Source organism: Aedes aegypti, chromosome 2 (genome assembly GCF_002204515.2).
Source record: "Aedes aegypti strain LVP_AGWG chromosome 2, AaegL5.0 Primary Assembly, whole genome shotgun sequence".
NCBI classification, from domain to species: Eukaryota; Metazoa; Arthropoda; class Insecta; order Diptera; family Culicidae; genus Aedes; species Aedes aegypti.
In genome coordinates, this window is record NC_035108.1 from 342,892,656 (window position 1) to 342,914,818 (window position 22,163).

The 22,163-nt window shown below is 37.1% G+C and overlaps 1 protein-coding gene across 1 annotated transcript; it reads right to left on the reverse strand.

Annotated features, from left to right (window-relative positions):
- Window positions 1-16,305: 16,305 nt before the first annotated feature.
- On the reverse strand, window positions 16,306-17,780 carry LOC5579212 (nucleoside diphosphate-linked moiety X motif 19). Its single transcript, XM_001664244.2, has 4 exons — window positions 17,563-17,780; window positions 17,270-17,481; window positions 16,849-17,197; window positions 16,306-16,790 (listed from the first exon to the last, which is right to left on the reverse strand). The coding sequence occupies exons 1-4, from the start codon at window positions 17,659-17,661 to the stop codon at window positions 16,368-16,370; spliced, it is 1,083 nt and encodes a 360-aa protein (XP_001664294.2). The 5' UTR covers window positions 17,662-17,780; the 3' UTR covers window positions 16,306-16,367.
- Window positions 17,781-22,163: the final 4,383 nt, after the last annotated feature.

Sequence of the window (22,163 nt, forward strand, 5' to 3'; positions counted from 1 at the left end):
CCCATGAGGCAATGTGTGAGGAATGTGAATTTAATGGATAGTATCCACTTCGTAAGTAGTGTGCAAAAGGATAGGCCAAGAAATACTTCAGCTTTCCAAATTACTTGAGCTGTATCCAGTTGACAAGTAGAGCGAATGTTCGTAACGTTTTATAATGCCTGCCGTGCAAATCAAATGGAGCTGTAATTTTTCCGTACTTAAGAATGTTCCGCTCAATTATTCCGCAAGGAAAATAGTGATAGATCGCTCATACTGGATCGACTGTCAAAATTACTTTGGTAATAAGCAACAAATTCTACTTAACCGCTTTATTTAGGATGTGGATACCAGACTTAAAAAGTTAAATATTTATGTTTGATAGTTACATGCCATTTACATGTGAGTTTTTTCGTTGGTGCTCCAAAAATCTCTCTTGTTCAAATTCACAATTCTAAATATTAGAAAAAGACAAATTATTATAGATATAACACAATAAATCGAGCCTTTTTTCAATCCAATACCCAGTGGATCATTGAATGTAACTCTTTCGGCACTCACCGTATCAAAACAGTGGAGGATTTATGTGGGATATGAGATTTAACATTGTGACAGCATCGCTGTTATGTCAAACACAAGGTTACGGTGGCGCTATCTGTGCTTTTCATAGCGGCAGATTTGGTGATTGTTAACCATTGACATTTGGACAGTTATGAAATTTATAACAAAAGTATTTTCTCACATCGTAAAATAAATAATGATAATAATACTAAAATTATTTTATGACATCACAACAGATCAATTCAAAAATTGTGTCCTTCAATTCCAACACTTGCTTCCCTTGTTTTTTTTTTTAACATCCTCAATGATGACAGCATTCGTACAAGCTAGCTTTCTCATTTCTTTGAGTTTCAAGAATATGGCAAAACAATAAGAGAATGACTTATTGCGATACATCAAAAATTGCACAAAGATAGGAAACAGTTTTATGTTTCCATGATTGCTACTATCTGTGCTGAAATTTATTTTCAAAGCTTCGAAGATCTTTTTAATTCTGATAACGATAAACAATGCTCCAAAGGTAATAGCTTGTATTTTGGTACGAACCCAAACGATTCTATCGTCAAACATCGACTGAATTTAAAAATATTATAATACAGTATGGAACGCATTCATAACTTCCTAGTCGATTTCTGAATCACAAAACAAAGATTTTAGGATGGATGCATTTGACCATTTTTGCTGTTTTTGATATCCTAATATGAAAACTTTTCCTAATTCGAAATGTCAATGACATTCCATGGTTTTCGCCCAGCAGAAAAAAAAAACAGACAAAATTTTAAAAATAAATCAGGATACTTCAAAAGAATATCCGAATTAAGACATGTCCTGCTTAATCTGGACGGATGGTAACCCTAGCTGTTGGAAATGAAGAACAAACCCATTTAAGAATACCTACGATCCTCTGGTGTGCATTACAAACCAAAACTTAACGCAATCACAAATTGGGTCCTAAAATGTTTTATGAATTCTTGTTTTTATTTAAAAATACGAAAGAGCATGTTCTTGCAATTACTTTAGCAATTTTTCTAGCTCAAATAACGGCTATAACCTTTTTAAAATTCAATTTTAAAAATTGTTCCAAATGTTAAACTTGACACTTGTGATCATGTTTGACATTCACTTTTTCGACAAAATTGCCACAGGGCTTATAGTTTTAACACTGGGGTTGTTCCTATCTGACATTTCGGAAGGGACACGGAAAACAAAATATACCCAAAATTTGAGTTTAAACCAAGGGGCGTGACAAAATCTCAAAAATCCTAGAAAAATGTTTTTTGTACTTAAATCAATGAAAATCATTTAAAAATTGAGTAAACATGTGTTTCTGCCCTACACTTAAGCGTTTGATACTAAAATTGGAACAGGGCTTTAGAACCCTATTGATGTACTTCGGCAATACGAGGCAAAATTGAACAAAACATTCTGTGGTCTTCTAGAGCGCCATTTCCGTGGAGCTAAAAATAATACGTTAACCAAACTTAATAAGCAAAAGCTTCGGCGATGTTTTTTATTGTCTTAGGCATCCCGAGCAAAAACCAAATGCAAACCAAACTTCTTCGGTGCTCTTATAGAGCGCCTTTGACAATACAAATCATAACCATGGAAAACGTTCCGGTAGTCAAAGTTAATTTTCCGGCACTCTTCCAGAGCGCGTTTGGCATCACAAGCCAAAATCAATCAAATTTTTCGAGGCTCTTTCGGAGCTCCTTTGTTGCCACGAGCCAAAAACCATACACAAATAGAACTTCTCAGTGCCTTTACAGTGCCATAACCAACATCGCGCTCTTTCAGGGCTCTAAATGCAATTCGACCTTCTCCGGCGCTCTTCTAGAGCGCCTTAGTCAATGCTCCTTAGCCAAAACTTAGCAAACATTCCGGCGCTCTTCCAGAGCGTCTTTGGCATCACGAGCCAAAACCAATCAAATCTTCTGTCTCTCTTCTGGAACTTCTTTTGCGTCACAAGCCAAAAACCATACGCAAACCAAGCTTCTCCGGCGCTCTTCTAGAGCGCCTTTGTCAATACAAGCAAACATTTGAATTCGGCGCTCTTCCAGAGCGTCTTTGGCATCACGAGCCAAAACCAATAAAAAATAATCCGGCTCTTTCCTGGAACTTCTTTGGCGTCACATGAGCCAAAAACCATATGCATATCAAACTTCTCCGGCGCTCTTCTAGAGCGCCTTTGGCAATACAAGCCAAAACCAAGCAACCATTCAAATCCGGCGCTCTTCCAGAGCGCCTTTGGCATTTCTTGCCAAAACCATCCGTTCTTTCTCCGTACCATACATTTTGCACTTAATTCAATTATTGCAATAGGCTTCTGCGCTACCTTCACCAAAGTTTCCAGAATCTGCGTTTTTCGTTCACTATTCACATTTGCAGTTTGTCAGCATCCAAGCCAAAATTCTCACTCACAGCTTTAACAGCTGATTAAACAGGTAGTTATTGCTACAATTAGCAATAAACCTGGCAGGAAACGCCATTGTGCGAGGTACAATTGTTGCCCGTGGGATAGAAATGTGCAGTGCCTCACAACACGTCTTGTGCGTCCGACCGTCCAGAGAAGAAAGAGGCAAAGTCATGGCCAACCATGTGCGCGTCGGCACTGTGGCAGTCAGTGTTGCCCGATCTGTTGGCGCTTGTCATTTGCTGTCAGTTACCGAGTTCAGTGACATTCTCCAAAGACACTAAATGCAAGGTGCTCATTAGCCAACATATACCACACAGAACCTACGACGCTCATTTTGGTCTTCAGCTATATTGGCGTATTGGTGCTTTCATCGGAAATTCACCATTTTAATAAGTTGCTGTTTTTTCGTGGCATACTGTTGTAAACGCAATGGCTTTTAACCTGCTTTTATTTTTAATGGGTAATTTTACATCCTTTAAATAGTTTGCTGTTATTTTCGAATTATGCTCTCAGATCTACTATTTACATATACTCGCCTAGATTTTTAAACAGAAGAGCCTGTTTTTGATTGGTGCTGATATCATAATAATGATACTACAGCTGATAAGTAGTAGTTATCATTTTTGATATACTTAACTGAATATGATTACATTTTCAGTATCAATGATTACCTTACTATGAAAAACGTGCTATTATTTCAATTTATGTCAATATACGGACATTTTCAAGAGCCTTAATCGAGTTAACCAAATAGCCGATCACGCAAAATATGTGATGTATTGAACACAACCAGCCAGTAAACAATATATCAAATTAATTTTAGGGCGATATTGAGCTTGAGTGTTATTACCAAGGTCTAGAAATGCAAACTACGGATAAGATTTCTGTATTATAGCGAATAATTGTATCTAGAAAACTGGGGGCCTCATTCGGGTTATTGTGGCATTTGGATGAATGTAGCATTCGGGTAAATGTCGCATTCCGGTAAGTGTTGCATTCGGGTAAATGTCGTTCGGCTATTTGTCGTTCTGGTGAATGGTTTTCGGGTATTTGTTTTAGAATCATTTAGATTGCTGCAGGAATGCCACAGAAATGGGTCAACTTGGAGCTATTAGTAACCACACTATTTGTGAGTACATAATTCGTTCAAATGAAACGGAATGAAATGGCCGAAAATCTAAATTTTGAGTTTTGAAGGTTTCTTTTGAAGTAAAAATACTAGTTTTTGAAGATCGTTTCTGATTCACAATACTATATAAAATTTGGGTAAGTGTCACATTCGGGTAAACGGCTTTCGGGTATTTATTATAGAATCACTGAAAGCCTTTGAGCGGCTACGAGCAGAAAACATTTTCCTAGGGGCTATCCATTAATTATGTAAGGGTTTATGGGGGGAGGGGGGTTTGAGATTTCTTACGCGCCATACATTTTTTTTTAATTTTCATACAAAAAATCTTACCATGGGGGGAGGGGGGTTGAAAAACCCCGAAAATTATCTCACGTAATTAATGGATCGCCCCCTAGCTAACTTTTGTAATCACAAATCATTCTCATATTCCAAATCAACTTTTGATGTTTAATTAGTAATTGGCAAGAAATAAGCCTGCAATATGCTCGAAACAACTTCGCCTTGTCGTACTGGGGATATTTTCATTATGAGTGATAATCAGAATGAATGCTGAAAATTATCACGATAGAATCGGTTCATCATATTCCTGTCGATGAATATCCTATACCCAATGAATATTATTGCGAGTGAGAAAACTTAAGATTCATCCCAAACAGTGAACTACTATCTCACTGATTCAGAAGAAGTTCATTCATCTGTCTCATAAATAAACAAAGAAGCTTTCATTCTCAGCATCAACATTCACATCATTTACAATGAACCTAATCCTGCAGCTGTAGTGAAAATTATCACGTATCATCAACCTTGCTTAAGAATCAGATGCAATTGTGTTTATTCTGTGCGGCATGTAAGGCGAGAGGAGTCGGTGAGATGTCGACTCGCTCCCTGTTGATTAACATTAGTCGCCTCACGTCACCCGAGGTGAGAACACTCGTCGTCGACTTCATGCACAACTGGCATGAAGAAACTGGGAAATTCGGTTGACGCTTAACGAAACAGTACTGAAAAGTGCTACTTTTCAGCACCGAAAAGAGTGTTGAAAAGTAGCACTTTTCAGCACTGTTTCTTTCGGTAGGAAAAGTAGGTCGTTATGTTGATTAACTTTTCAACGAAAAGTTGATTGATTTGCAACGGAATTGTTAAAACCCTTTTTACAGTGTTCTTCTAATTGTTAATTTTCTTACATCTACACCTATTTTTATACCGTGATCATCAAATACAATGACCATTGAATGTATTTTTAGACACTTGTGCAAAAATAAAGATGATATCTGGCAGAAAATCTGTTTGTCAGAAACTGGTGATCAGGATAAGCAATACAAAATAATATAATTTCTACAGTTTTTCAATTTTGTTTATAATCACTTTAAGATGATTATAGAACAAAGCCACACCTCGAATTTTCAAGAGCACAAGTTTTGAGAACCAAACAGCGCTCCTCGTTTATCCCGTTGGTCTCCACCAGCAAGCAAGCAATTGATCGATTTTCAACGCGTACGGTTGTCAGGTTCGCCAGACTTGTGCACTTGAAAATTCAAAGTTTGGGTTCGCTTCATAATCACTTTAAACTAGTAGCGCGGGAAGTGGGTAGGACAGGTAGGCCATATCCCACGCACATAAATTCCTGGGTAGTGAATGGATTGTCCTACCCCTCATTCAATAAGAAATTGCATAATAATACTAAACACACTAAAACCTGCATAACTTTTTTCCCTAACATATGTAATGTACAGTCAGTCTATGCTATGCTACGCTATGCATAACTTTTTTCCCTAACATATGTAGGTTATTTTTTTTCCCTAACATATATAGGTTATTTGAGTTTAACTTTACCTTCAAGGCGTCAATCAAAAAGATACTTGATATTTGATAAAAATATTTATTTATGCTACAAGTTACAAGATGATGATTTTTTCAGCACGAGTTGTACGGTGAGCCTCGTTGGATAAATACGAGTGCTGAAAAAATCGAGTTTTGCAACGAGTTGCATACAATATTTTTTACTATTTCGAAAAATGCCGTTTCAACTGGATGAACTCAAAAAGCACAAACAAACATTTCAAGAGAACCCATATGGACATACAGACATACAGTATCACACATTTTCTCGCTTTCATCGGTATCATGCTGATCTATATCCCCTATTTGGGGCTCTTTGGGCACGTCAGGAGTTAATAATCAATGTTAACTTCCTTTTCCCGATCAGCCTAGATAGCCGCGTAGTGTCGGTAGCGGTTGTTTCAACTGGCTAAGAATTAACACTACGGACTGCCTGTTCCGGTGGTAAAAGTCCACCTCACAGGTGACCCCTAATTCATACGGCTTTAAGCTTACCGTGCCTAAGAATGAATGGTTAGGGGGGTCTAAATAAAACCTAGCCGCAAACGGAGCCTGTGGAGTTTCAGGGCGCCCTCTACAGTGGTGACCTTGACAGGTGACCTTGTGTTTCTCCGAGATAATCGGCTGCCCTTCTTCAGTCTCAAGCCTGAGGCTTAATAAGGGTGGGATAATTAATACATTTAATGTACTTTAGTTTAAATTTTCACCTCTATGGTTTCGCATTATGCGTTTTACACAGTGTATTCTGTGCTTTTCGCCTTTGGCGACTTTTAAGAGATACCGATTTGGTTTTTGTTCGCTGCTGATCTTTTTCGTTCTGAGATTGCGAAAAGCTTAATCTTGCCTAGTTTGGGTAGTGGCTACGGCTAGGATAGCTTAGTTAGATCAATCTCCAGCATAAAATGTCAGCAACGATCAATCTTTATAGACTCATGCAAATGATACAGCTCAAGTAGCGCTAGTTCAAAAACCTTACTTTTGTAAACTTTTATCTAGGAAACCTAGTTGACTCAGTTTTTGCTACTTTCAGAAACATGAAATGGCAAATTCGCGTGCCATGCCTCGTGCATGCGTGCTCGTAAATAGCGCTGACGTCGCCATACTCATTTCTGAGTTAATAACCAGAGATGTATGTGCTGTCACAATTGATATTTCTGTATGTGACCTCAATAGGAAATACGTCTTTCGTTTTGTGGTGTGTTTACCACATGATGAACCATCCTCAATGGATGATTTCAAACGAGTTGTCGTTCACTGCCTATGAAAAAGCCTTCTGCTGATTGTGGGCAATGATATCAATTTGAGAAGCTCCAGTCTGATGGAATGCTTAAGTAGTTCAAATCTTGGATTACTTATTGTAGGAAATCCTCCAACCTTCATGGTATCTGCCAGAGAAGAAGTGTTAGACATAATGCTCTGCTCGAATAGAATCAGTCACGAGTTGACGAATTGGCATGTATCAGATGATGAATCATTATCTGATCATCGCTACACCTCTATATGAACATAAGAATGTAAATTTGCAGACTTTGCATTTGTTAAACTCCACAAACTGGGAATTGGTTGTGACCAAATTCCATGGATTTTCTCCGTCCATTGGAAATCCTAGTGATTTGGATGTTTCCACTTCCGGTGATTGCTTGTCACTTTGCTTATAGGAAATGTTCTTCACAACTCCCTTCGCGGGACGAGTGGACGTCTGTACATTACTAAGCCATCCAAAAGGGTGGCATAGTATTTAACAAATCTGTCAAAGCAGAATTGCAGTCGCTTGGTTACAACCTTGACTGAAACTGACTCTTCTATCACATGGCAAATATTCAGTGTATTGATACATTTGTGTGTGGTAGTTGTGATTCCGATTATGGAACTTTTTTTATCACCTGATATGTAAATGTCAATTTTTCGCGTAATTGCGATTCCAATTACTTGGTAAACACTTATTAAGTGAAACTGATTTCAGAAACCTGAACCTTCAGGACCTTCTGGTATTCTTAACCCGCTGTGGTAATGAGCTATAGGCTCTCTTTACGCTCATGCGTTTTGCAGTGCCCTTTTTAGGGCGCTGTTCGAACCCATTGTGGTATGGAGCTACATGCTCTCAATTCGCTTATGCGATTTTCCCTCTTCAAGGGACCCCACTCCTATTTCCTCCCATCTTTCCCTTCCCTTTCCTCTCCCATCGGGTAGATGATGAAATAGGCTCAAATATGGCGATGGCACAAATCTCCCAAATGGCGGGGAACGTGCCTCTGGAGCCGGCCTTCTGATATCCCCTATCGGAGGAAAGAACAGGTAAGACAGCACAGAAAATAGCTTACTACAATTGCTGGACGATCCGATCCCACATCAGAATCGCCAGCCTGTGTCGGAACCTAATCGAAGGACCAGGAACGGATAAAGATGGGTTTATTCTACGTCTGGCGTGAGGTGAGAATTGTCGGTGCCGTGTAAATGTAAAGTCACTTCACTCGAGTAGAAAATTATCCCCTCGCTATACGACACCGACAATTCTCACCTCACACCAGTCGTAGAATAAACTTAAGAATCAGATGCAATTGTGTTTATTCTGTGCGGCATGTAAGGCGAGAGGAGTCGGTGAGATGTCGACTCGCTCCCTGTTGATTAACATTAGTCGCCTCACGTCACCCGAGGTGAGAACACTCGTCGTCGACTTCATGCACAACTGGCATGAAGAAACTGGGAAATTCGGTTGACGCTTAACGAAACAGTACTGAAAAGTGCTACTTTTCAGCACCGAAAAGAGTGTTGAAAAGTAGCACTTTTCAGCACTGTTTCTTTCGGTAGGAAAAGTAGGTCGTTATGTTGATTAACTTTTCAACGAAAAGTTGATTGATTTGCAACGGAATTGTTAAAACCCTTTTTACAGTGTTCTTCTAATTGTTAATTTTCTTACATCTACACCTATTTTTATACCGCGATCATCAAATACAATGACCATTGAATGTATTTTTAGACACTTGTGCAAAAATAAAGATGATATCTGGCAGAAAATCTGTTTGTCAGAAACTGGTGATCAGGATAAGCAAAACAAAATAATATAACTTCTACAGTTTTTCAATTTTGTTTATAATCACTTTAAGATGATTATAGAACAAAGCCACACCTCGAATTTTCAAGAGCACAAGTTTTGAGAACCAAACAGCGCTCCTCGTTTATCCCGTTGGTCTCCACCAGCAAGCAAGCAATTGATCGATTTTCAACGCGAACGGTTGTCAGGTTCGCCAGACTTGTGCACTTGAAAATTCAAAGTTTGGGTTCGCTTCATAATCACTTTAAACTAGTAGCGCGGGAAGTGGGTAGGACAGGTAGGCCATATCCCACGCACATAAATTCCTGGGTAGTGAATGGATTGTCCTACCCCTCATTCAATAAGAAATTGCATAATAATACTAAACACACTAAAACCGATTCTATACCATTACCCGGAATACCATTACCCGGAATGAAATTTACCGGAAGACCATTTACCGGAATGTACCATTACCCGGAAAAACCATTTACCCGGATGTACCATTTACCGGAATGCACCATTACCCAGAAAGCCAAATCTTCCATGTTCGACGACCTTTCATTGATGCGCATTGTACTGCGCTAACCATGGACATTCTCGACTCCCTCGGTTTCATAAACACTATTTCAATATACATCTCCAAACAGCTATGGGCCAAATATGTTTTTCTTCTTGCCGACGTTACGACTCAACTGGGACAAAACCTGCTTCTCAGCTATTCTAGGAGCATTTCTACAGTTATTAGCTGAGAGCCTATGGCAACCGACCATTTTTGCATTCGTTCATAGTTCGACAAGTATGTTAGCTCTAGCTCTGAAACGATGTCAAATATGTCAACCAGAAATAATTTTGAACCGGTGGTATTCAATTCTACCAACCTCAGCTTGATCTTTCTGAATAACTTCACTTTGCCGCAACGTAAGCCTTAAACTATTAACGAATATCACGATACCAAAATTTGATTGACTATGTAATTTTGTTGGCGACCTAATTAGAAAAGAATCACCTGATATAGATCGGAAAACTATGTCTTCAAATTTAGGCTATAAAACTAAACATTACAGGCAAGGACAGAAAGAAAGAAAAGATTTTTTTATTTTCTTTTATGTCTGAGACCACTTGGAAGGTACCATAATTATAAATCGAAATCAAAAAAAGCCTAACAAATAAGGTAGGTAGCATTTGGGTTCTCCGACATTACCCGGAAAACCATTACCCGGAATGCAATTTACCGGAAGACCATTACCCGGAAAACCATTTACCGGAATGAACCATTTACCGGAAAACCATTACCCGGAAGGACCATTTACCGGAAAATTATATCTCCATTTCTCGACTTTTTTCATTACCGTCCTTTTAACCGTTTTACGGTCATTCAGGTCAGTATGTTGACTTGAAAATATTTAAAATGACCTAACGATATGGTTCTTATTTCAAAATACATAAGCACCGGAGAGATATCTTCATAGTTGATCATGTCAATATGCACCATCTTCATATATTTGCATTTCATAAATGATTCACCCTTCTTTTAAAAATAAGCTGTTCTTTCAACTTATCTTTTCAGCTTGTAACTTTACGTTTACTATTCAACCGTCGATTCTCAATGTGTCCAAATATTAATAATTAAGCAATGATTAGAATTTTTAATACTTTTCGCCGAGTATCAATTCGCCAAACGTCAATCAACCGATTGTAAATCCCCCGTATATCCCTTTTTCTAGAATGACCCATTTCGGGTCATCTGATATTCACCCTTCTTTATTTGGTTGGCGGTTCTTTCGAGTTACACCGATCTCGACATTTTTGGCAAAATGTGATTAGTCGAAAATGACCAAATATCTTATTATTTTGATTGCTTATTTTACTTTATTGTTTATTACACTGGCAATGAATTCGGGGTACAGACATTCAGGGTTATGACATTCGGAGAAAAATAGCACAATCAATCAAATTCAAAGGAAAAGTACTGCCCATAACTGTATATTTGTAACATTCGACAAAAGTAGGCATTGAGAAAATGGAATACTAAGTGTGTATTTTATGGTAGTATGAGAGGAAACTAAAATTTCTAAAAATTACCAGGAACTCAAAAATGCTTATTTGAGGCTGATATTTTGTACAACCCATATCGCATATTAAGTGAATTGTCAGGAAATAATTCTGAGAGAATTTGCATTACTATCAACTTACGAGGCTTATTTATAATCTCAATGTGACTGTTATGCGGTTATAATGACCAATGTGACAAAACAACTTGGTATTTTTTTTTCGAATTTTCTAGAACAATCTCACAGATTTTAGTAAGTTGATCAAAAGTATTTATCATTTGATGACTCTTCATGAAGTATTCTGTGGTATTAACTCCATTTTGTCAAAATTGTCGGACGTTCCAATGGCAAATAGTGTCCCTACTCTCAATCACCAAGGTACTCTTAGTTTTGGTCTTGATTTTTTTAGCTTTCCTCAGACCATATAGCTGACATGAGAATTGAATTGTTGTATGTTGCTTCCCTCGCAAGATAAGTGGTTTTTTATATATTAATACAATATTAAAATTGGATCTTGATCTGTTTTAACGTAAGGGAATAGGAAATCCATCATAACTCCAAACATTTTTGAATGCTGAGATGTTCCATTTACTCAATTGCAACTTACCTTATTTATAACGCCTTTTTCGATTTCGATTTATAATGATGGTACCTTCCAAGTGGTCTCGGACATAAAAGAAAATTAATAATTCTTTTCATTCTTTCTGTTCTTGCCTGTAATGTTTAGTTTCATGGCCTAAATTTGAAGACATAGTTTTCCGATCTATATCAGGCGATTCTTTTCTAATTAGGTCGCCAATAAAATTACATGTTATATCAAATTTTGGTATCATGATAGTTTAAGGCTTACGTTGCGGCAAAGTGAAGTTATTCAGAAAGATCAAGCTGAGGTTGGTAGAATTGAATACCAACGGTTCAAAATTATTTCTGGTTGACAAATTTGACAATGCTTCAGAGCTAGAGTACTAACATACTTGTCAAACTATGAACGAATGCAAAAATGGTCGGTTGACATAGGCTCTCAGCTATTAACTGCAAAAATGCTCCTAGAACAGCTGAGAAGCAGGTTTTGTCCCAGTTGAGTCGTAACTCCGGCAAGAAGAATAACATACTTGGTCCATAGCTGTTTGGAGATGTCTTTTGAAATAGTGTTTATGGAAACCGAGGGAGTCGAGAATGTCCATGGTTAGCGTGAAAAGGTCGTCGAAAATGGAAGTTTTGGCTTTCCGGGTAATGGTGCATTCCGGTAAATGGTACATTCCGGTAAATGGTTTTTCCGGGTAATGGTACATTCCGGTAAATGGTCTTCCGGTAAATTGCATTCCGGGTAATGGTATTCCGGGTAATGGTATAGAATCAGCATTTGAGTAAATGGAACATCCCAGCATTAGAAAATGTTTGGCGTTTTGATGGTTTTCTTATTTCCTTACGTTAAAACAGATCAGAATCCAATTTCAATATTGTATCAAAATTAAAAAAAAAAACACTTATCTTGCGAGGGAAGCAACATACAACAGTTCAATTCTCATGTCAGCTTTATGGTTTGGGGAAAGCTAAAAAAATCAAGACGAAAACTAGGAGTGCCTTGGTGATTTAGAGTAGGGACACTATTCGCCATTGTAACGTCCATCTTTGGAACCTCAATAGATCTACATTTCCTTTGATTCTGATTGATTGTGCTATTTTTCTCCGAATGTCATAACTCTGAATGTCTGTACCCCGAATTCAATGTCAGTGTAATAAACAAGAAAGAACAATAAGCAATCAAAATAATAAGATATATGGTCATTTTCGACTAAACACATTTTGCAAAAAATGTCAAGATCGGTGGAACACGAAAGAACCGCCATCCAAATAAAGAAGGGTGAATAACAGATGACCCGAAATAGGTCATTCTAGAAAAAGGGGGATTTATAATCGGTTGATTGTCGTTTGCGGAAACGACATTCGGCGAATGGACACTTGGCGAAAAGCATAAAAAATTCTAATCATTGCTTATTTATTAACATTTGGACACTTTGAGAATCGACGGTGGAATATTAAACGTAAAGCTACATAGTTGTAGCCAAATTTAGCCAGTTCAGCCAAGACAAGCTGAAAATATAAGTTGAAAGAACAGCTTATTTTTAAAAGAAGGGTGAATAATTTATGAATGCAAATATATGAAGATGGTGCATATTGACATGATCAAGTATGAAGATATCTTAGACTCCTCTCTGGTGCTTATCGTTGGTAGTCATTTTAAATATTTTTAAGTTAACATACTGATCTGAATGACCGTAAAACGGTTATAAGGACGGTAATGAAACAAGTAGAGAAATGGTGATATAATTTTCCGGTAAATGGTCCTTCCGGGTAATGGTTTTCCGGTAAATGGTTTTCCGGGTAATGGTCTTCCGGTGAATTGCATTCCGGGTAATGGTTTTCCGGGTAATGTCGGAGAACCCTAAAACCTGCATAACTTTTTTGTTTCCTGATGGATTTTGCTGAAATTTTCAGAAATTCCAGAAAAACTTTTCTAGATTGAGGTTTTAAAGTTTTGAAAATATGGACATGGTGGTTCCGGAGTTATTCCGGCTTGTCTTAGGGTATCAAAATTGGCCACAACATCCCTTCAACGGATATCTCAGGATACTGATGAGCGGTTGGTGACGGTTGGTGTTTTCAGAAAGTTGTTCAGTACAACAAGGGCTATCTGGCAATAAAAAAACTGTTTGGGAATTAATCCACTAGGTAGCGATAGTAACATTTGTCTGCAATTTTCTATATTTTAAGATTCTGATGAGCTAAAAAGTTGGAGTCTTGGGCAAAGTTGTTCAGCAGAACGAGGGCTACCTGTCAGTGAGAAATCTGTTTGGAAATTCGTCCGCAAGGTGGCACACGTAAACCATTTTCTTCAAACCTCTGTATCTTAAGATCCTGATACGCTAGAAGGTTGGAGTTCGTCTTTGTTTAAGCATAAGCATTGATGACATGTACATTGGTAGTTGCTACTTCGTGATTCACCAGAATAATCGAAGTTGCACAAGGAACCAAGAAATGTAGCTTGGGAGAAGCTTTCCGTCTTCAATGTGCACTTTCGAGAACTCCAAACATCAAAAAGTCATTAACGGCACCGAGCACGTCCTTACGGTCATCGGGGTAGGGACGGAATGCTAGTGTGACATACATTGCGACTAGAGACCGAGATCACCTCTGCATCTCCATGGTTGGCATGGGAAGGAGTTTTGCTGGTAGGGAGTACAATGAATGGTATGAGGTTTTTAATGTTAATGTAAAAAAATCTATGTCGAAACTTACAGTGACGAACTGTTCATAGTTTGTTAAACCAATTTATTGAAGTAACATGCCCACCGTTGTCATGATACAAACACGTTTCATAATATACTTACTTGATACTTGATGGGCTACAATCCGCAACATTGAATCTACGCCGAATGGATAATTCTTCTCCATTGGACTCGGTCCTGAGCCAATCGCTTACAGTCGCCTTGAACGTTAAGTGCCCTTAAGTCCTCTTCAACTGCAAAAATACAACGTGTGCGCGATAGGCCGACGAATTCGACGGTCTCGTCCGGGTTCTCTACTGAATATTAGTTTTGCTTGTCGTTCTTCCGGCTTTGGTATCATGTGACCAGCCCAACGCAGCCTGCCGTATTTTATAAGCTTGATAATATCCACTTCTCTATATATTTGGTACAACTCATGATTCATGCGACGCCGCCAGACGCCGCTTACAAACTCAGAAGATGGTAAAAAATACCTCATTTGTGATGCCGAAATTAAAGAGAAGTTTTGTTGCGTTGCGTGGTAACAGATTATTTCGTAGATTGTATACGGAAAACTGTCATGTTGTTTACTTATGAAAAAATATTGAGGATGAAATAGCTGTTCAATCGGAAGTCAGAGATGTAAATACATGAAAATTTCCATTGCCGGCCAGGCCCATCTTCTCCGTTACGAAGAAAGGGAAGGATAATGGTGATACAACACCTACTTAAAGAGAGGCCAGCGACTCATCGACGCCCTCATAGATGTCAAGGAGTTGGTCTAGGATTCACTATAGGCGAGTGATACGACCGGTATATATATTTTTGTAGCTGTGTGCAAGTGTGATTGAAATGATTCTGTCAACGATGGGAGTGACGTAGCTCAGAAAGTTAATGTCACTCCTTGCGCGTTTGTCTTCATATTTACACCTTGTGTCCTAGCTAATGAGTTTTGGTTTAAGTGCCATTGCTCGCTCTGTAAAACGAGAAAAAAAATGACCCTACGCTGTGATGTAAACATACCCCTGATATCATTGAAATTAAGTAGTTTAATCGGAACAAACTCACCAAATCAGTCATTTATTCTTATCGTCGAATGAAGAAGCAGTTTCCTCAAGGTATTTCAATCCCTTTGTTGGAAAACGGGATCAAGATTCTTTGGATTCGTGTTTTAATAGATCTCAATGACCGTGCATAAACCTTGCCCTCGTTGAAACAGCTTACGTAATGGTATGTGAAATACCGGACAGGGCATTTGATTCAAATATTCAACTTCGTGTAACTCAATGATCGTAAAAGAATGCTATGTTCACACTTTACACTTGGGTTTTTCAGCATTCATTATATAAAAGCACTTGACGGCAGATTTCACACCTACAACTGATATAAATTCTATTGAGATCTCACTTTTTATAAACAAACAAAAAAACGCTACGGGTAGCGTAATACCCGTTGGGCGACCGTTCCACTGGTCAAAAATTTATCATTTGAAATGCAAAAAAAAAACAAGTGTAAAACACAACCTTTCGCGACACTCCGCCTTAATCCTTGTGAAAAATAAAAAAAACTTATCACTTTACAAAACTTTTTTAGAGCATATACAAGTGCCATAGCTTTATCAGCCAATTCGAGACCTTGAAGAACAGCTGAAACAGGTTTTGTTTCCAAACTGCTGAAAGGTGAAATCGATTCTCCTTCCCTGTTGGCTGGTGTGTATGCACCAGAACGAGCATTGCGTAGGCGTCACTTCATTAGTCTCGGAAGTCGGAGTACTCTTTATGGACAGCATGATCCTGTAAGATTCATGACTGCAAAGTTAAACGGAGTCTACCATTTGTTCGATTACAACCCTTCGAAATCGTTTTGCGGAGTACTTTGGTAGAAGAAATTGACTGTTCATGTTTGTGTTATGTATAATTTGTTCATGTTAGTTCATTCATTAAGACAACATTATGTCAAATGAATTATTTGAAATACAATACAATACAATTCTACTGAAAATATCACAAAACCGAAGTGAAATTAAAGAGAAGTTTTGTTATTGAAAAAGACCTAAACCATTGTTTTTATTGTCCCATATTTTCCCTGTAACCCGTTACAGTTTCGATAAATGCTTATTGTCCCCATTCAGGCTCAAATGCCCATTGAACGGTTCAATATTCTGATAGTACGTCTGGGCGTGCAACCCAACGTGTTCCGTCCGATGCAGATTCTTTGCCATCTTCCGTAACTGTTCCGCCGTCATATCTTGGTGCAGTTCAAAATCATGCGTGGTAATGTAGTCGTAATCCTTTGGGTAATGATCATCGCCAGGTAACAGGAACACTGCCGCATCCGTGCACTTATATTGAACAGGACAGAACAGTGGACTTCCTTTGTGGTTTCTATTTCTGGCAAAACGAACAATCTCATCAATATCGTAGAGATGGCTTAATCTGGTCAACTCGTAACACTGAGGAGGTGCGAGCCAAAGTTTCTCTTCACGATGAGCTTGCAACAACCCGGCAGGTGTGTCCCACTAAAATAGAACTATTTGTGAAGACCCGAAAGACTTGTAATAGTTTCAATACACTTACCAAGTATTCACTAACTTCATGCTGTTCTGGATGCACATCTGGCTTTTCATCCAAGGCAACAAGATAGAAAGCCGTTTCGAACCTCCGCTTTCGGAACATGGCCGGAGTTAACCAGACGGACCATTCATACATGTTGAACACATCCGGTACGATTTGCAGCTTTTGGCACAGCTGCATGAAAGGCAGTTCGTTATCGTGAACCGCTTTTTGATTGGAAGAAATGTTTGAATCTTGGACTGCAGTGCTATATCCGGAAAGACTTTGGCCGACTTGATCTGCACCTTGACCTAGTAAGACTCCTAGTTCTTCGTATGCTTCTCTGAGTGCTGCCAGCCGTAGGGATATGTTCCTATGAGAAATTATTAAGACATTTTAACTTCAGCATAGATTTTCATCATCCTTCAGTTCAGTTGAAACCAACCTATCCAACACATCACCGCTATCATTTTCAAATATGAACGGCCTCGGTCCTGCGACATTGGTCAGATTCTTCAACAAATCTCCCGATACTCCCATTTTCGAGAAGAACCCATTCCACTGCGGGTTTTCATCTTGCTTATCGAACGCTCCACCGGGGAACACGATACTGTTGGGCATAAACGACGTCTTCTCAGTTCGCTTGAACACCAGCACCTACAGAGATTAGCATTTGACAGACAGTGATAAGGCTAATGTGATATGACTTTGCATTACTCCAAATTTCGCTGAACTTACCTTATAATTGTACTGGTTTTTGGCAGCAATGCGATTGCCATCTCGGGCCAGGATCAGGAGACTTGCAGAGTCTCGCCAGTATTTCGAAAATTTTCTCATTCTACTTAACTCAAAACTAAAACACGTCCTAAGGATGATAACAACATTCACGTAATACTCAGCTCATCTGTTATGTTCGTTTCTTGTTGGACGAAACCGGCTGAGTGTATGCGAGTCCGTTTGAATGGGTTTGCATGAACAGTGTAGATAGATGGATCAAAACAGAAGGTAAAGTCTACAACGCTTTACGTATACCTATCTATACACCATACATACGTTAGGGTAACTGCTTCTTCTATGCACTGGATTTGAGGTCAGTTTGAAGAAACAGTTAGATTCATGCAATAAATTCTCTCTTTGATTTAGTTTAAATTTTAAAGTAAATTCGCATTATGTTTTAAAGCGTTTTGAATTCTTAAGGAATTCCAAAAATAAATTTGAGTAATCTCCAACCAGGCAATTTTTTTGAATTTTCCTTTCGATATTCCTTAAAGAAATTTAGTACAATAAAATTTCACAAGGAATATCGAAGGGTGGCTTTCGAAGGACTTTCCCATCAAATCTCTTGAAAATATAATATTGTGAGATATGTTCCCAATTTTAATGTGAATTCCTCCTGGATAACAACCATTCCTTCTATGCCAACTGTTTATCCATAAATACATTTTACTTAGCCTTTAAAAAGATCGAAAACTTTCCTCGCAGTTACTACAAAAATCATTAATTCTGTAAAATCTTGTACTGAGATATTTAACTGAATGTTCTACTAGTAATTACTTCAAATATTTTCCCTCAAAAGTACGTAACCAATTCTTTTGCGATGCTCATCAAAAAATTTTCAGAAGTATTTCCAAAATTGATCTTAAAATGCGTCAATTGTTCTTCTATGTTTTTTTTTTCTAAAAACTTTGCTTAAACTCCCCGGCTTATTCTAGAATTGCTAACGAAAAGTGTGCTTGTCTTCGAATCTTCAAAGAAAATTTATTGGAAAAGCCCAGGAATACTTTTGCTTCCGAGATTAGCATAGCGGTAAAAGGATTTGTGGATGAACATATAGCAAAAAAAATGGGAAGATGAAAGGGAATTATCAAGATAATCATAAATGAAATTGTAAGGATCTTCCTCAAAACAATTCTATGAAAACAGTTTTATCAAATATTGGCAGAATACATATTCCAGGTGGATAGAATTCTTGAGCAATTCCATGGCAGAATTCCTAGAGGCAAGAGGCTGGCAGTGTTCTGTTGAATCCACAAGTCAAGGAAGAAATTCTGCAATATTTCATGGATAATTTCTAAAGAAGATTCTGATGAAAATTTGTATTATTTTTTAATTCATCCTCTAGAGAAAATATAACAAACCATCTCTTACCTTACGTTGTTCCGTTGTCCATTTGTCGGTTCTACTTTGACATTTTGTTTTTTTCTTCTTCCCTCGCACGACGCTTGCTTGAGCAAATTCGTACAAAAATCTTTTCAAACCCAAAAGGAAAAAAATAGGTTGAATTTACAAAAAAAAAAAAAATCTGGAAGTTCATCAGGAATTCCTTAACAAATTTCCAAAGTAATGCATAAATTTCTTGCAAGATTTAAGGTAAAGATGAATCGAAGCCAAACTTAAATTTTCAAGAGCACAAATCTGGAGAACCGAACACCAGTTTGAGCTGAAAACTTAATCGATTGGTCACCACCAGCTAGTGACCAATCGACTAGGTTTTCAGCTTAAACGGATGTTTGGTTCTCCAGATTTGTGCTCATGAAATTTTGTGGTTTGGCTTCGATTCATCTTCACCTTAAATTTAGTAAAATCTTACATTTACCATTAGATATCTTTGCCAATGTTCTTAAAAATATCGCCAAAAGTTTTGCACTAAACTGCTACAATTCTACCCACATAATTAAAAATATTATCTTTTTTTGTTTGGAATTTCTGAAAATTTCATTTGCACCAACCATTGTCTATTTAAAAAAAAAAAGAATTTATGTGGTTAAACCTACAAATCCTACTTTAGCTTTTCCATGATATTTTTCGAAAGAAATTTCTACAAAATGATTCAGAAATTCTACGGTGTTTTTTTTTTAATTTTCGATGGGATTTCAGTTTATGTATTCAAATTCAATTTGAGCCATAATTATCCAGCAAATATCTTTGCGTAAACTTTTTTGTATATGTTGCTCTAGAAATCTTATATAAATGATTTAAAGATAAATTAGTAAAGAAATCATTTAGAACATTATTAAGGTATTCCTGGAGAAGTTTTTGAACTAAAAGACAAAATGAAGAGTTGGTAGATGTCTGGTTATTATTTATGGAAGAAAAAACAAGTTATTGGAAGAATAGTTGAACGTTCTCCGCTAGAAACTTCAAAAGATTGATATCACCACGGAACACGTTTTTGTCTCAAGCATCAAAATTCTTATTTTTACTTAATTAAGGGTTGGTGAGTTAATTATTATTTCAAAAATATCAAAACACGTCTAGCTTTTACGATATTGGCTGTTGAAAATTCAAAAATTGACTATACCATCAAGCTGTCAAACTTAGCTTGTATGGCAATTTATTTGCTTATTTTGCCATATAATTCAAACTTATTATGTTTAACAATAATTATCATAAAAGTTCATAACATTGACGGAGCTCAAAAGATATTGTTTTTATGATTTAGAAAAGTATTGTATTTTGTCATATAAGAGAGAAATTTTTTTATGGAGGCTGCGAGCATGTTTAAAAAATCGATATAATTTAAATTTAATCGTTCAATTTAAACCAAATTATTTCTTAAATGAAAGCTTAAGTCCTATTTTGCATCCATGGTGGATAAGATGACAAAAAAACTTGATAAATCATACCTTAAATTTTATGTAAACATAAATAAAACCAGCTTTTCATACAACTTTGGCGACCTGTAGTTAAAATTGTGACGTGCTGTAACATTTCGGAGAACGGCATCAGATTCAGCAAATCCAAACCAACTAGAGACATATAATTTGTTTCTTGAGACACATAAAAATGTCTTTTTTGTTACGCTGTGTGTTATGACGAAATTTTAAAATATTATTTTCAAGGGGAAATAACATCGAATTGAATTTAAAAGAAATCTAAAGAAGCACATGTAGAATCTCCTGTGAAAAAATGCAGGTAGATATGCGGAGCTCTCCTCAGAAAAATTGCTAAAAACATTTCTCCGATTGAATGTTGTTCAATTGCTTATGGAAATTTCGCGGAACTTTAGACAAAATCATTTGAGAAACCTGGCAGAATCATTTAATGTTTTATGCAGGAAGTCCTGGATAATGTTTGCTGCCTTTATTTCAAGCAATCCCTGAAGAATATCTGGGAGACATTCTGAAAATTTTGTTGAAAGTACCAGAAGAAAAAAAAATAGAAAGAACCTGAAAGGAACCTCAATGTTAAAAAACTGTTCAGCTCTTCGAAGAGTTTGTGGAAAGGAGCCTTGCTTAGTGAACTTACCGACAATTTTGGATAGACTCCTAGAATTTCTTGTACTAAGGAGCCGGATCATATACTTGGCCTTTTTTTATTCACTTTGGCATTGGCCACTTCTTATTGTAAAGTTTAATACAACTCGGTCGAGGAATAACCCTCATGCCAAAATTGTGGAAGTGGTTCTGCACCCTATTTCTTGGAGTAATCCTCAGTAATTCAAGAAAATTTTATTAACTTACAATTTTAATTCAAATGTACTTACGCCAAAAACTTTCCAGAAGAAATGTATAACGAATTTCTAGAGCATCCTCTGACGGAATTCTTTAAGAGAATTTTAAGCTATTCAATAGCGAATATTCGATCAATTTTCTAGTAAGATCAGATGATCCGAAAAAACTTCAGACAATATCTTTTGAATAATAACTACTGATTCCGGAAATGAATTTTCGTGAGAATCCCAGGAGCAATTCAGTGGAAATTGGTAAAGGAATTCTTGGAGGAAGCACTGAAAAAGTACGGAAATAATTAATGAAGCAATACCTGTGGGAATTCTTAGAGGAAATCTCCCAAAAGCTCATGGAAAATATTCCTCATGAGTTCTTGAGAATGAGAACTTGTTAAGGATTTTTCACTGGATTAGATAAAGAATGGATAATTTTTGAAGTAAAATTTAAATTTTCAAATGGGCAACGATAAAATCACAAACAACTTAAATCAATACAAATCTATGCAAACTACGTAATTTGTGAAAATCGTAATTAGAGCGACCGACGTAACTTCTTCAAAATAAGAATTTGCTATGCCCCCCTGGAGGGGGCCTCTCCAGAAAAAAAATCCTAGCTACGCCAATGCAAATCTTCAATGTTTAAATACTTATTAAGACACAACAAAGTTCTGTTTTGACTTTTGTAATGCAAAAGTCAATCATGAATAATATTGAAAATTTTGTCACTTCCATAAAGATCTGAAGTGTACAAATATGTTGAATAATAACACTAACATACCTAAATCTAAGTTTTAGTATTTCTGTAGGCTTAAGTGTCTGGGTATTGATGTAGCACGCTATTTAAGTTATAATGTGATGTTTGATACAACTTTGTTTAAAAATGTCAAGC

Coding starts and splice junctions, on each gene's coding strand:
- LOC5579212 (XM_001664244.2), bottom strand. CDS start 17,661: ATGAGAAAATTTTCGAAATACTGGCGAGACTCTGCAAGTCTCCTGATC. Junction 17,198..17,269: donor AGCGGTGATGTGTTGGATAG/GTTGGTTTCAAC, acceptor AATTTCTCATAG/GAACATATCCCTACGGCTGG. Junction 16,791..16,848: donor ATGAAGTTAGTGAATACTTG/GTAAGTGTATTG, acceptor GTTCTATTTTAG/TGGGACACACCTGCCGGGTT.